We start from the raw sequence: 14242 nt of genomic DNA, 5'->3' as shown, positions 1-14242 counted from the left end.
GGAGGGTCGCAGTGAATAGGGACAGCCCTAAGCTAATAAACCTGGGTTCTATAAGAAATCAGATTGAGCAAGTCATGAGGAACAAACCAGTAAGCAGCACCCCTCCATGGCCTCTGCATCAGCTCCTGCCTCCAGGTTCCTGCTTGAGTTCCTGCCTGACCACCTTGGATGATGAACAGTGATATAGAAGACAAGAAAAATCAACCCTTTCCTCCCTAAGTTGCTTTTGGTTATGGTATTTCATCACAGAAATAGACACCCTAACTAAAGCAGTTACATTAAGGACACTGATTAAAATCAGTGGGTCATAAAAGAAAAAGACATGCATGTATGAAGATGACTTGTAGAGAAGATGAGGCTGACAGGGTGGGAGGGAAATAAGAGAGGACAAAACCAGCGAAGGAGAAGTGGATGAGATCTACCTGAGCTGACTGGGAGGGGGTGGCAGAGGGTGAGGAGTGGGGCATGAGAACATAGGGAAATGGGAGGGTCGAGCTGGAACAGGGACAGAGTGGGAGGGCAGGGAGGGAGATACCATGATAGATGAGGACATCGTGGGAATAGGAAGAGGCAGGGTGCCGGGGAGGCTCTCAGGAATCTGCACTTGGCTGTGCTGGGGGGGAGGTCTTTTGCTCTACCCCTTGGCGTCTCTATAAATGCCCTGGGGCAGAGACAGTCGGGGCCTGTTGGAAAGGTTCCAGGCCCTCTCAAGGCTATCCTTTATTTTCTGTTTATCTCTGCAATGTAAATCCTTCTATCTAATATTTCCTGCTGCTCTCACTCAAGAAAACTCTGGGGAACTGTGGGGTTGGTGGGTAAATGCCCCACAATCCTCAATTTTAATGCTGAAATCAAGGCACAACAGACTACACACTAAACTCGTACCCACAGGACCACATCAGGGAACAAAACCCAATTTAACCTCAAAATGAAGTGTATTGAAGTCTGGTCGAATGAAGACAAGAAGCTGAGAAACTGGAACTAAAAAGAGAAAACACTGAGGTTCACCAAGGAAAGGACATCTCAAACAACTCTGACTCCACAGCTAACGAACAGCCGTTGCTGAACATGTCCTAAGCTTCAGGGGTCCTGAGGATCCAGAACTGCTGTAGCTGGTCACAGGCTGTTCTGGACACAATTCCTGACAGCACTGAGATGATAAGAAATCCTCTGACAAAAACAAGAACACCAGGAATAGTGGGCCAAGACAACGTGTCCAGAATTACAATGAGTGGTAAGGAAGGCTAATGGAGACCAGCAAATCCTCACATGACCACTTTGTATTCACTCCCAAGAACTCTCAACTCCTTTATCAAGGCCCAGCTTTGTGATGTCAACCCACGTAAGAAGAAAGTCCTCTTACCTGAGACGGAGTAGACGCAGAGCTTTCTGGAATGCAGCACGGCCAGGTGAAGCATCTCGGTGCCTCTGCAAAAGGGGGTAGTTTCAAAGGGTTTAAGTGTTAGCTTCAGATATAGCCCAAAAGTTGTTACAAATTGTTTTCAAACAGACTCATAACTGTAGCTACTGTGAGTTAATAAAACATAGACATAATTCCATAATCCTATCAACAGGCACCTGCCTCTAATTCAGGCTTCACAGAAGGCTGAGTTACAAAGTTCCAAAGCAGCCAGATCCACAGAGGGGAATAAATAAAAGAGTAAGAAGAGGAGAGACCAGGCGTGGTGGACACACCTTTAACTACTGCACTGAGGGCAGAGGCAGGCAGAGATCTGTGAGTTCCAGGCCAACTCAGTCTACAGAGTGAGGGCCAGCTGGTATAGGAAGACCTCATCTCCAAAACAAAAAAGAGTAAGAAGGAAAAGGGAATGCAAAAGAGGAAGGTACTGAGGGGAGGGAGAGGAGGTGGGGGGAAAGGAAGAGATGCTTCCTGAGCCTTAAACCAAACACAGGCCCTAAAGAATCAGCCCTGAGCCTGTCTGTGAGTCCGCTCCCCAGCAAAGAGCTCCACGCTCCCGCTTTCTGACCAGCTCACCTATGACTTCAGGCTAGCCACGTAATCTCCCTGGGCCCATCCCCCTCTGGGAAATAAGAGGTTTCAATTAACTGAATGCAAGTTTGTGAAGCGCCTGAGCTGAAGGAGCATCCATGCTGTCGGTAGTAACAATGGCACAGATCACTTCCAGATCCCAACTCTCATTAGAAGTGCTGAAAACTTTCATCTTTGACTAAGTCTCAAATGGAAATAAAATAGCACCATCTACAGTGCCCTTCTCGCCATGTCAAGTGGCTCCAGAGGCAGACACAGGGCAGAGTAGAAATCCTTAATTCACGGGCTTCAGGGGGTCAGACAGATGGACGCTAATGAGGAAAGGCTGTGGAAGGCTATGATTAACTGAAGACTACAGCCAGGCTGAAGGAGGTGGCTACTATTTGGTTCTGGGCTTCTGGCCAGATCTCCACAATTTTTCAAGAAAAGCCAGAAAGCAGAGGTTTTATGTGAAACCTCCTGGTTCTTAAATATTAACAGCTCTTTTAAAGTTAAAGCACCACAGGCCAACATGCACACGCAGCCTCCAGCACGGAATCTGGTAGAGTCAATGGAAAGTGCAAGGAGTAAAACTGAAGTGGGAAGACTTGATTCTGACTCTCCCTTCTCCACAAGATCACTGCTCAGAGCCCTGGGGCCCTCCTTACAAAGGAAGACCTCTGCTAGCTAACACACGTACAATGCTGACAGCTCCATTATCCCCATCCTTTGCTCTCCTGCCACAAAAATGGGACTTTCACTACACAACTACCACGGAATCATTAGTGCTTTCAGAATGTTTTTTATGGACCTGGGTATTCAAAACAATACTTTATCCATGTTCCGTAGGAGAACAAGACGGTGTGGAAAGACAGTACAGTACAGAGGCAGACACAACAGGTTTGTATCTTGGCTGTGTGACTTTATCCTCTAAAATTTCTTTATAAATGCAGATCATTATGTCAGGTAAGATTATTGAATCAGGGCTGGAGAAGAGGCTCAGAGCCTATATAACTCCAGCTCTGATGCCCTTTTCTGGACTCTGCACACATGTTACATATACATACATTCAGGTACACACACATACACATAAAATAGAAAATAAACCAATCTCTAAAAACAGATGACAAAAGTAGAGAACAGAGTCACTCATTGTCACCCTCCTTCCTTCCCAACAAGTGGTCACAAAAGTGAGAGCTGGGCCCACCAGATAGATCAGTGTTGATCACAGCTCATGCCACAGGCCAGGCAAACACTGCAAACATTAAACCATCTCTGTAATTGCTCAGAGAAGCAGCAGCAGAGAGAGAGGAAAGGCCGTGCTGTTTGAATTGAGCTGGCACAGAACAGAGCATCAGGTAACAACTGCACTGAGGGCAGGAATTTTAGGATGAAAGGACTGTCTCCTTAAAGGGATAATTATTCCTCCCAACTCTCTAGCAAGCGAATCTGCCTTCTGATGACTGGTCCCTTAGCCAGGATTGAAAGCACAACTGCAGGCAACTGCATGTCTAAAGCCAGAAGCAGATTCCTGGAGGGGAACCCTAAGATCATGGAGGACACAGGATGAAACTGTAACAGACAAAAACCATTTCTACCGTGAAAACCTAGAGATCTGGTTTCAAAGCTGTTCACCAGAAGGGATTGATGTCAGGACTGGAGTTTCAGTTCCACCCTCATATTCAGCCTTTCCAGGGAGGTATGCTCACTTAGGAGCTAAGAACCCAAAGCTCCCTTCTGACATTCCTGGCCAGAGGATTTTCAACTTATGGCCAAGGACATAAACTGTCCCTGAGCTGCCTGCCCCATTTCTATCTCTCTTCCTCATCATTTTTCCTATGAAGACATAAACCTAACTGTCACATAGAGAGCTGAGAGCAAGCATTAGTTAATATAAGAGAGCAATGAATAGGTGTCTCATGAGTCCATCAAAAGACCCTGGTGAACTTTAATTCACAGATTTAAAATAGCCTTGGTCTGTCTTTTTCTAGTTCTCTACCTAGGACTTATAATGTTAAGACATCATATTAACTCATGTTTTTTAAAAATGGCAAGTTGGGTATAGCTCAGTAGTATAGCAATTGCCTAGCATGCATGAAACCTTGGGTACAGTCCCTAGTACTACAGAGTAAATGGAGAGAAAAGGAGAGGAGGGGGGAGGACACAAGGGGAGGGGAGAGAAGAGGAGAGAGAAGGGGAGGGGAGGAGAGGGGGAAGAGGAGAAGAGAGGAGAGGAGGGGGAGAAGGAAGGGAAAGGGAGAGGAGAACAGGGGAGGAGAGGAGAAAGTAGAAGAGGGGAGGGGAGAGAAGAGGAGAGGAGGGGAGAGGAAGATGAAGAGAGGGGAGGGGAGAGGAGAGAAGAGGGAGGGGAGGAGAGGGAAAAGATATACAATATATATACATATATAGTGATGCACACCTTTAATCCCAGCATTCAAGAAGCAGAGATTACCTTGCTATCAGACTCAAAAAAGGGATAAACTCACTTTGCAATGACTGCTCTCAGTATCTCCTGGTAAATTAGATAAAAAGAAACAGCTTTAAGGTTTGTTTATATGAAGATAGAAAAGCTGTCTCACTTCTGTTCACTTAATCTTCTCAGATCTGATGACATTTGCCAGTTTTAACAGCTCTTTCCCCCAACTCCAAGACTACAAGCACCTTGGTAGCTCATTAGTAAGTTTCCTGTTAAAGTACAGACAGGTGTGCCTCATTCACAGACTTCATGACACAGAATAAACTGGCTTCAGACGTAACTTCAGAGGTTCAGAGTTTTAACACTGATAAATGCAGTTTTGACAAACTGTAGAGCACTGACTACAGACAGTCTTGGGAGTCCTTACATTTCTGTGGATTTTACTGGTCCCAGCTTTTAGGGACAGGTTAGCACTGGAGAGGGTAGGGAAGACTTGCTCCTTCTTCTTCACTCACCTAACCACTTCCACTCAGTAAATTTCCTCTGGTAATAAATTTAAAGATATGTTTCATTGGGCTGAAACCAGGCCCTAGAAAATGTTCATACCTTTCAACCCAAAGCCATAGCTTTTGCTATGACATCAAGATGTAAATTGTTTCAATTGTTTTACAAACATTTACAGGGTTCTTGCACAGGTCCACCTCTCCAGCCAGACTCATGCCACGGCTAAACCCTCAGGGGCCCTCCAGATACACCACCAGCCACTGAACCATCTAAAGACACCAACCGGGAGAATACTGGCAGGTTAACTTTACCCACATGCCCACTTGAGAAGACTCCGTTATCTCCTAATTTGTTGATAATTTTACAGGATGGATAGAGGCATTTTTCCACCTCTGGCAGATGTGATGGCTCCTGTACTCTTGATTTGGCGGGCCATTTCCCCATGCTCCTGGAACATCACTGCTGGTACCACCACTCCAGACTCAAGGGCGTATCTGTTCTTTCGTCTGGCTCATCCACCATTGCCTCTTCTGTACAAGCAGGGCACTTCTCTGTCCCATTCATGTTTTGGGGGTTTTATTTTTTTGTTTTTCAAGACAGGGTTTCTCTGTGAAACAGTCCTGGCTGTCCTGTAATTTACTCTATAGACCAGGCTGGCCTCGAACACACAGAGATCCTGCCTCTGCCTCCCGAGTGCTGGGATAAAGGCATGTGCCACCACCATTCGGCTTTCTGTCCCATTCTTTCTGGCAGTTATCACTCTTCCCATGGCTAGCCCCACTCATGAGGCCAATGATAACAATCTTGTTTTTTTTTTCCTAGTAATGTGCCTTCTCAGCTCCCTCAAGGGGTCTCCAGAATGACAGCTAACTGAATGCTTCTTCACTCACACCTCCCACTGTGAGTGACTCTGACTCTCAACTTCTCCCTCCCTACTTCACCCAAAATCAGCAGGAAGCAATCTCGAGAATTCAACATCCTCATTCTTCCCACTTGCTATCCATACCTCACCTTTTTATAATGATCAAAAAGCATTCTGGCCTGTCCCTTGGGGACCCACCCAGCATCCTGACATCTTCTTATATAAAGTCCCCTTTAAAAGAAAAACCCTCCCCCTTTTCTCTCTCTTCCTTCCTCTCTCCCTCTTTCTCCTTCCATGAGGCTGCACACACCTCTGCTTTTCTCTCTTTATCTCTTTCCCTCTCTTTCCCTTTCTCTCTCTTCCCTCTCCCCTCCCCCTTTAATAATAAGACTTCCCACATGGATGCCCTGTCTACATGGTGTGACTTTCCACTGCACCATGCTGCTGCCCACCACATATGCGTGGTGTGGCTGTCTTTTCACCTTGGCTCAAACTCGTCAAGGCTGCTGTGCACTGTTTCACAACACAATGCAGGCCATAAAAGTCTTACTTCACACACTGGCCTAATGCATTCATGGTCCATGTCTCCAACAAAATGAAGCATGTCCCTGGAAGAGAGTTCATACTTGTGCTGGCCAGCTTTATGTCAACTTGATACTACTAGAGGTCACTGGAGAGAAGGGAGCCTCAACTGAGAAAATGCCTCCAAAAGATCAGGTGGTGGGCAAGCCTGTAAGGCATTTTCTTAATTAGTGATTGATGAGGGAAGACCCAGCCCATTGTAGATGGTGCCATCCCTGGGTTGGTGGTCCTGGATTCTATAAGAAACCAGGCTGAACAAGACATAGGAAACAGCCAGTAAGCAGCAACTGTTAGGAGAATTCTGTCACCAGTCCACTAGCCAATTGAGAGGAGCATTTTGGTCCAAGAGGCGGGGTTTGTGGTGGTATTGTATTCCCCAAAATATTGTGCACCCTAATAAACTTATCTGGGGTCAGAGACAGAACAGCCACTAGATACAAAGGCTAGAAAATGGTGGCACTCACACCTTTAATCCTAGCATTCCAGAGCCAGAAATCCATGTGTTCAAGGATACAGCCCAGCATGGTGACTCACGCCTTTTATCCCAGAAAGTGAGCCTTTAATCCCAGGGTGTGGTGGTAGAAAGCAGAAAGGTATATAAGGCGTGAGGACCAGAAACTAGAAGCATTTGGCTGGTTAAGCTTTTAGGCTTTGAGCAGCAGTTCAGCTGAGAGCCATTCAAATGAGGACACAGAAGCTTCCAGTCTGAGGAAACAGGATCAGCTGAGGAATTGGCAAGGTGAGGTAGCTGTGGCTTGTTCTGTCTCTCTGATCTTCCAGTGTTCACCCTAATACTTGGCTCCCGGTTTGTTTTATTAATAAAGACTCTTTAAGATTCCTGCTACAGATGGATGTGACAGAGAAGGGGCAGTCTTCAAGTCAGAAGCAAGTGTTAGGCAATGGCTTGTGAGTCGGTTTAGGGTCCTCATTTGTTCTTTATATTTGTTTTTACTATTTTTTTTGTTAATAAACGGTAAAGAAATCATTTATCAAGCATCCTCCATGTCCTCTGCCTCAGCTCCTGCATTAGGTTCCTGCCCACTTTGGGTTCCTGTCCTGGCTTCCTTCAATGATGAACAGTGATGTGAAAGTGTAAGCCTAAAAACCCTTCCCTCCCCAACTTGCTTTTGGTCATTGTTTCCTCACAGCAACAGTAACCCTGTCTAGGACAATACGTGAGATGGTTCTTTGGTTTTCAAACAGATCTCAGGATTCTGAATAATGGTGCCAATAACAATGAACAAATGGAGTGAACCACAATTCATACAGGGTTCAGAGGACTAATGAGATGTAAGAGGGCAAAGGGGGTTCACAAAGATGAGGCAAGCCTACCTGTATGATAACTTCCACAATACTTTTTTAACTTTATATTTATTTGTTCCATTTTCGGACAAGGTCTCATGTAGCCCAGGGTGGCCTTGAACTCCTGTCCTCCTGCTCTGCCCTGCAAGTGGCGGGATCACAGACACAACCAGACTGGCTTTTTTTAAATGTGTGTGGGTATTTTGCCTGCATGTATATCTATCTATACACCACATGCATGCAGTGCCCACAGAAGCCAGAAGGGAGCACTGGATTCCCTGAAACTGGAATTACAGACAGTTGTGAGCTGCCATGTGGGTCCTGAGAATTGAACCTAGATCCTCTGGAAGAGTGGTCAGTGTTCTTAACCACTGAGCCAGTTCTCCAGCCCCTAGATTTATTTAAATTAAAATATAATTACATTATTTTCCCCCTTCTTTCTGCCTCCCAACCCCTCCTGTCTTCTCCCCTATTGCTTTCTCAAATAACCTGCCTTTTTCTTTGATATTATAATGAAGGCTGGGGATATGTACAAACTGAATTAACCACTAGGATGCTAAATTGGGGGTGCTTGATCCTCCTTCTCTGGGCAGCCATTGCCTGCCTATAGTTCTTTGACTAGAGGTGGGACCCTGTGAGATTTTTCTCCCTTACACATTAGCATATCTATCAATATTGTCATTGTTCAGTGTTGGGACACAGAGGTCCCTGTGCTCACAGATAAGGAATGTCAAACACACAGGGTTGTCTCTTCAAGGAAGAGATGTATAATCTGTTTACAGCCCAGAAGCTGGGAATGGATATGGTTAAGAGCCTGGTGACCTCTGTGCCATCTGTATGGCTGAGGCCACACCTGGCTCCTCCTGACTCTTATGCTTATCTCAGTCCTCCTCCCCAGACCCTTATCTTGAGCATTGTCTTAGTTAGGGTTTCTGCTGCTGTGAAGAAACCCCACAATACTGCTGATTTTCCATCTTTCACCTGAATCTACTGATATTCTAACTACTGTCTGCAGCCCTGGGGCCCCTTAGTCAGCACCGCACCACTCAGGCTGCAGCCTGGTGGGACTTCCAGTCCTGCTGGTCCCGTTCTGCCACTGTTGTCAAATATAGTTTTTAACTAAGTCTCTACCATTCTATTTACCAATAAGGACTTGGGATTCATATGTTGGGGTGAAAACCTGCTAGCTCAGAGAGGCTGAGAAGCACACCTTCCTTTTTGGCAGAGACACAGCAAGAGAGCATCTCTCCAGCTGCCCCAAACCAAAAACCATGAAACTCCAAGTCCCTCCCTACTCCTTCCTGTGCATCTCTCTATCTGTCTTTCTAGCTTCTCTATACTCTCTATGGCTAATTCCTGTCAACTAGTTGCTGGCTCCGCCTCCTGACCTAAGGATGATTTTTAACAGTCTCAGGTTTCAGTGTGATCAAATATCCTGCAGTAGACCATGACAACTCTTACAAAGGAAAACATTTAATTGGGGTGTCTTAGAGTTCAGAAGTTTAGTCCATTATCATCATGGCAGGAACTGAGGCAGACATGGTGCTAGAAAAGGAGCTGAGAGTCTTACATCTTGACCCACAGGAAACAGGAAGTGGTCTGTCTTACTGGGCGTGGCTTGAGAATATATGAGACCTCAAAGCCTGCTTCCACAGCAACACACTTCCTCCAAAAAGGCCATACCTACTCTAACAAAGCCATCCTCCTAATAGTGCCACTCCCTTTGGGGTCATTTTCTTTCAAACCACCACATTCCACTCCCTAGCCCCAAAGGCTTATAGCCATATCATAATGCAAAAATACATTCAGTCCAACTTCAAAAGTCACCATGATCTATAACAGTCTCAAATTTATTTAAAGGTATTAGGTTCAAAGTCTCTTCTGAGATTCATGCAATCTCTTAACTATAATCCCCTGTAAAATCAAAAAGCAGATCACATACTTCCGACATATAATGGCACATCATGAGAAGGCCAGGCAAATACCATGACAGGCTCCTAATAACTCAGTTAAGAACTAGGCCTCAGTTTCTGCCTCTTGAAACACAGGAAACTGCATGCAGCCTGGGCCAAACCCCTTCCCCCTCCACAGGTAATAACCAAATAAGGACAAAGCCTGGGGCCTGTCCAGACTTGCTCAAGAATGGAAAAGCTGTAGCCTTAGTCCACCCCTGCCGGCCCTAACCAATTAGAAATGTACTAATATGATTGCCACTTGTGTAATCCAATCATAGGTAGAATGAACACACTGCTTTAGAATCCCTTTATTTGTATATAAAAGAGCCTGCAAGCTTTTCTTGGAGGTCATCATTTTTGACTTTGTGTTTGATGCACGGCCCCAGCATGCCGATACCCTTATTCTTGAGATAGTAAACACTCCTGCTGATTGCATCCTGTCTGGTGGTCTTTTACAAGACTTCTCACAGACCCTAACACATTACCCTTCCAAAATGCAGAGAAGGGAGCATAGCAAGGAAATACTGCACCAAAGCAAGACAAAAAACCAGCTGGGCAAACTCCAAACTCTGTATCTCCATGTCTGATGTCAAAGCACTCTTCAGATCTCCAACTCCTTTCAGCTTTGTTGACTGCAACACACTTCCTCTTGGGCTGCTTCCACTCCCTGTTAGCAGCTCTCCTCAGTAGGAATCCCACAGCTCTGGCATCTCTAACATCTTGAGATCTCCAAGGCAATCCACGCTTCAACTTCACAGGCTTCACACAACAGCCTCTATGCCTCCAATCTGGGACACCCCTGACACAGGCCTGGCCTCAGAGGCCTTCCTTAGTCACTGAAAAAGGTTCCAGAATCCCTTTCTTCTGTTCTTGTCTCTAAAGCCGTGTAGTTGAAGCTGTCCAGTTCTGCTGCTTGCTGGGGCTGGAACATGGTCCCCTGTTCAGTTACATCTTCACCAGCCTTCTGCTTTCCATGGTTTCCTTCACTGCCTAAGCTTGGCTGTCCTGGAACTTGCTCTGTAGACCAGGCTAGCCTCAAACTCAGATATCAATCTCTGCCTCCAGAGTGTTGGGATTAAATGTGTGCACCACCACACCCAGCTCTAAACTTTTCTTTAATTCCTTTTCACAAGTTGGAAATTTAGCTGGGTGAGATCTTGCCCTAAGGTCACCACTCCCTTTATTTCATTTCTTAATCTGTTTATCTCCTTGAATGCAAGATTTAGCTCTATTCCACTTCCTGGTGCCCTTTTTCTCAATCTTTACATTTTGTATTTTTATTTGCTCAGTTTGATCATACAGATAGTGCAGAGGTCACCAGGCTATCAACCATCTCTACTCTCTTTGTAAAGTACTTGTGACATCTTTCATAAGGATAGGTGTGAGGGTTTGAAAGAAAATGGCTCCCAAAGGGAGTGGCACCATTAGGGGTATGGCCTTGTTGGAGGAAGTGTGTCACTGTGGAGGTGGGCTTTGAGGTCTCATATATGCTCAAGCCACGCCCAATGTCTCAGACCACTTCCTGTTGCCTGCAGGATCAAAATGTAAGAACCCTCAGCTCCTTCTCCAGCACCATATCTCACTGCACGCCACCATGTCCCACCATGATGATAATGAACGAAACTCTGAACTGTAAATGAGTGAAGAGCTTTATTTGCTCCTTTTCATTATAAATCTTCATCAGAGTTAACACTAACAGCCACATGACAAGTTTATACTAGGCTGTTTTGAGATTTCCTCTGCCAGTGGAATTAATCAAAATCTCTTCACTTCTGCCTCAGGCAGACTCTTTGGACAAGGGCAAAAGGCAGCCACACTCTTCACTAAAATATCACAACAACGATCTCTAGGCAACCTACTAAAATTCTTCTCCTCTGAAACCTCTTGAGCCAGGCCCCCACAGTTTAAATCACATTCAGCACCACTGTCTTCCATGCTCCTACTAGAATGGCCCATTAACCAGAACTTAAAGTCTTCAACTGCTTTTCTAACCCATAGTCCCAAGATCCACATTCCTTCAAACAAAAGCCAGGCCCATCACAGCAACCCCTCAGTCCCTGGTACCAACTTCTATATTAGTTAAAGTTTCTATTGCTGTGAAGAGACACTGTAACCATGGCAACTCTTATAAAGGAAAACATTTCATTGGGTGGCTTACAGTTCAGAGTTTTAGTCCATTATCATGGTGGGACATGGCAGCATGCAGGCAGACATGGTGCTGGAGAAGGAGCTGAGGGTTCTTACATTTTGATCCCGCGGGCAACAGGAAGTGGTCTGAGACACTGGGCATGGCTTGAGCACATATGAGACCTCAAAGCCCACCTCCACAGTGACACACTTCCTCCAACAAGGCTATACCCCTAATGGTGCCACTCCCTTTGGGAGCCATTTTCTTTCAAACCCTCACACCTATCCTTATGAAAGATGTCACAAGTACTTTACAAAGAGAGTAGAGATGGTTGATAGCCTGGTGACCACTGTGACCACTGCACTATCTGTATGATCAACACCACACCAGATCCTTCCCTAGACCCTTAAGATGTCAAATGTAGTCAGTTCATAGAACCCATCTTTATGGAAGCAGTCATGTGTACTTTACCAAGAGTTTGATGTAATCATGTCTTAAGCTTTGTTGTACACACAGGATTGAGTTAATTACTGAAGGGGTTCTGGCCAGCTCGAGTGTGGCAAGCATGGCTCTGGTAGGCCTTGCCCTCCCACATTCCCTCTGCCGTGCTAAAATCCTTTAGATTCCATTCCTGAAGCCAGCCACCAAGGTCTATTCCCTTATTTGGCCACTTCCTCCTCCTGAGGCTGACCACCAAAGTCCAGCTATCACAGTATTGAAGTCCAGCAATCAAAAGCCCCCTTTGCCTTACCTAGTTAGCATGCCTGTCCTAACACAGGGTTTCCTCTTTACCTTCAGAAACTGCCATTTTCCTGTGTGCCATGCCTGTCTCCTCTCTAGCCAGGGGCATTCCCTCCAAGACAACTACCCCTGTCTGCTCTCCCTTGTTCCCTTCCCCTTCTCCCTTGTCCTCTATCTCCCATCTTTGTCTCTTATTCCTGCCTTCTGTCCCTCTAGGACAAATAAATCTCTTCTGTGCTGAGAACTTGTCCTTGGGGGTCCTGAGCCAATATTTTTCCTTTCAATTATTACCTAGAAACCTTCTTCCAAAATTGTGCTATGCTTAAATATGCCTCAAATAAACCACCCGGTGTCAGACTTTAGGAGTTTGAACCAAGACCAGGTACTGGGTTGTGTTGAACCAGACTTCCTTCTTGCCTCACACAGATCGTTACTCTGCTGACTATGGCATTTACAGACCCCACAATTCTTGTTTAGGAAGCCATTTCTAGGAATTCTGGTCTCACAGAAGACTTCCTGGTCCTCTGGCTCTCATGACATTTCTGCCCTCTCATCCACCATGTGCCCTTAGGTGCAGGACTTGTGTTAAAGATGTGTCCATTGGGACTGGACTCTCCATGATCTGTTCATCTCTGCACTGTGTGCAGTTGTGGTTTTCTGCAATGGTCTCCATTTGTTGTAAAGAAAGGCTTCTTTTATGGGGGGTGAGAGCTATGCTTACCTGTATGTCTAAGGATAAGTTTTAGAATGCAGTTAGGAATTATGCTGGCCTAGAAAAGTGGTGGTAGTAGATTCTCCTCTAAGATGCACGGCCTTGACAGTCCCAGGTAGTTGGCTGTTTCTAGTACCAGGCATGATTCCCCTCATGTTGAGTGGGCCTTAAGTCTAACTAGAGAGCTGTTAGTTACCACCAAGATATGAATGCCATGATTGCACCTTTAGGGGTATCTTGCCATGCTGATGGGTGCTGTAGTTCACAGATGTCATAGCAGGTAGGTCTACTGACTGCTCCCCTTGCTTGGTAGCTTTCATAGCACTTTCTGGTACCATGCAAGTTAGACCACAGTATTAGCATTCAGGCATTTACACTGGCCTGCTCTCGGGGACCTAGTAGGACATGTCATCAGCAGCAGCCAAGATGTGACACTAGCTGCGGCAGCCACTAAGTAGAGCACTCTCGAAGCCCGTGTGCAAGCCCTTCTCACCCCTCTCTCTCTTTCCTTCTGCTCTCACTCAGAATCTGCCTCTGTACCCCCCCCCCCAATAAACCTCCCATGTGAGCTCTGTCACATGGTGTGACTTTGTGATGCCCCTTGGCTCCAACCCGCCAAGGTTGCCTTCTGCCACTAAACTATCACACACAGGAAGGGGACTTTCAGGTTAGGACACAGGACTCAAGCTGGATGATTGGCTTTTTTAAAACAGCATATAGTAATTACATAAAATGGTGGCTTCATTATATGTAATATACATATGCATTATGTATATGCATATGGCATGTGTATATGGTACTTGGATGACACTTCCTTTCCCCATTCCCTGTCTCCTTTCTTGTTGGTCCCATTTATAGTCATCATACTTTTATGAATTTGGGATTTTTGCTGTTGTTATTGTTGTTATATTTTTCTTTGTTTAGGTTTTTTGAGACAGGGTATCTCTATGCGACCTAGGCTGGCCTCAAATTCAAAGCAATCCCGCCTCAACCTTTCCAGTCCTGGGATTACAGGCCTGCACCTCCACACTCAACTCACAGTATTTTTAA

At 45.6% G+C, this 14242-nt stretch overlaps 1 protein-coding gene across 2 annotated transcripts in view; it reads right to left on the bottom strand.

Annotated features, from left to right (window-relative positions):
• Bbs9 (Bardet-Biedl syndrome 9) overlaps positions 1-14242 on the bottom strand; it is a 434048-nt gene that overhangs the window by 396090 nt on the left and 23716 nt on the right. For both annotated transcript variants that reach the window (XM_059267526.1, XM_059267527.1), the window contains exon 4: positions 1364-1428. In XM_059267526.1, the coding sequence (XP_059123509.1) occupies positions 1364-1428 (65 nt within the window). The remainder of the gene's footprint in view (positions 1-1363; positions 1429-14242) is intronic.

Source organism: Peromyscus eremicus, chromosome 7 (assembly GCF_949786415.1).
Source record: "Peromyscus eremicus chromosome 7, PerEre_H2_v1, whole genome shotgun sequence".
NCBI lineage: Eukaryota > Metazoa > Chordata > Mammalia > Rodentia > Cricetidae > Peromyscus > Peromyscus eremicus.
This window is presented reverse-complemented; position numbering and strand designations above follow the sequence as displayed.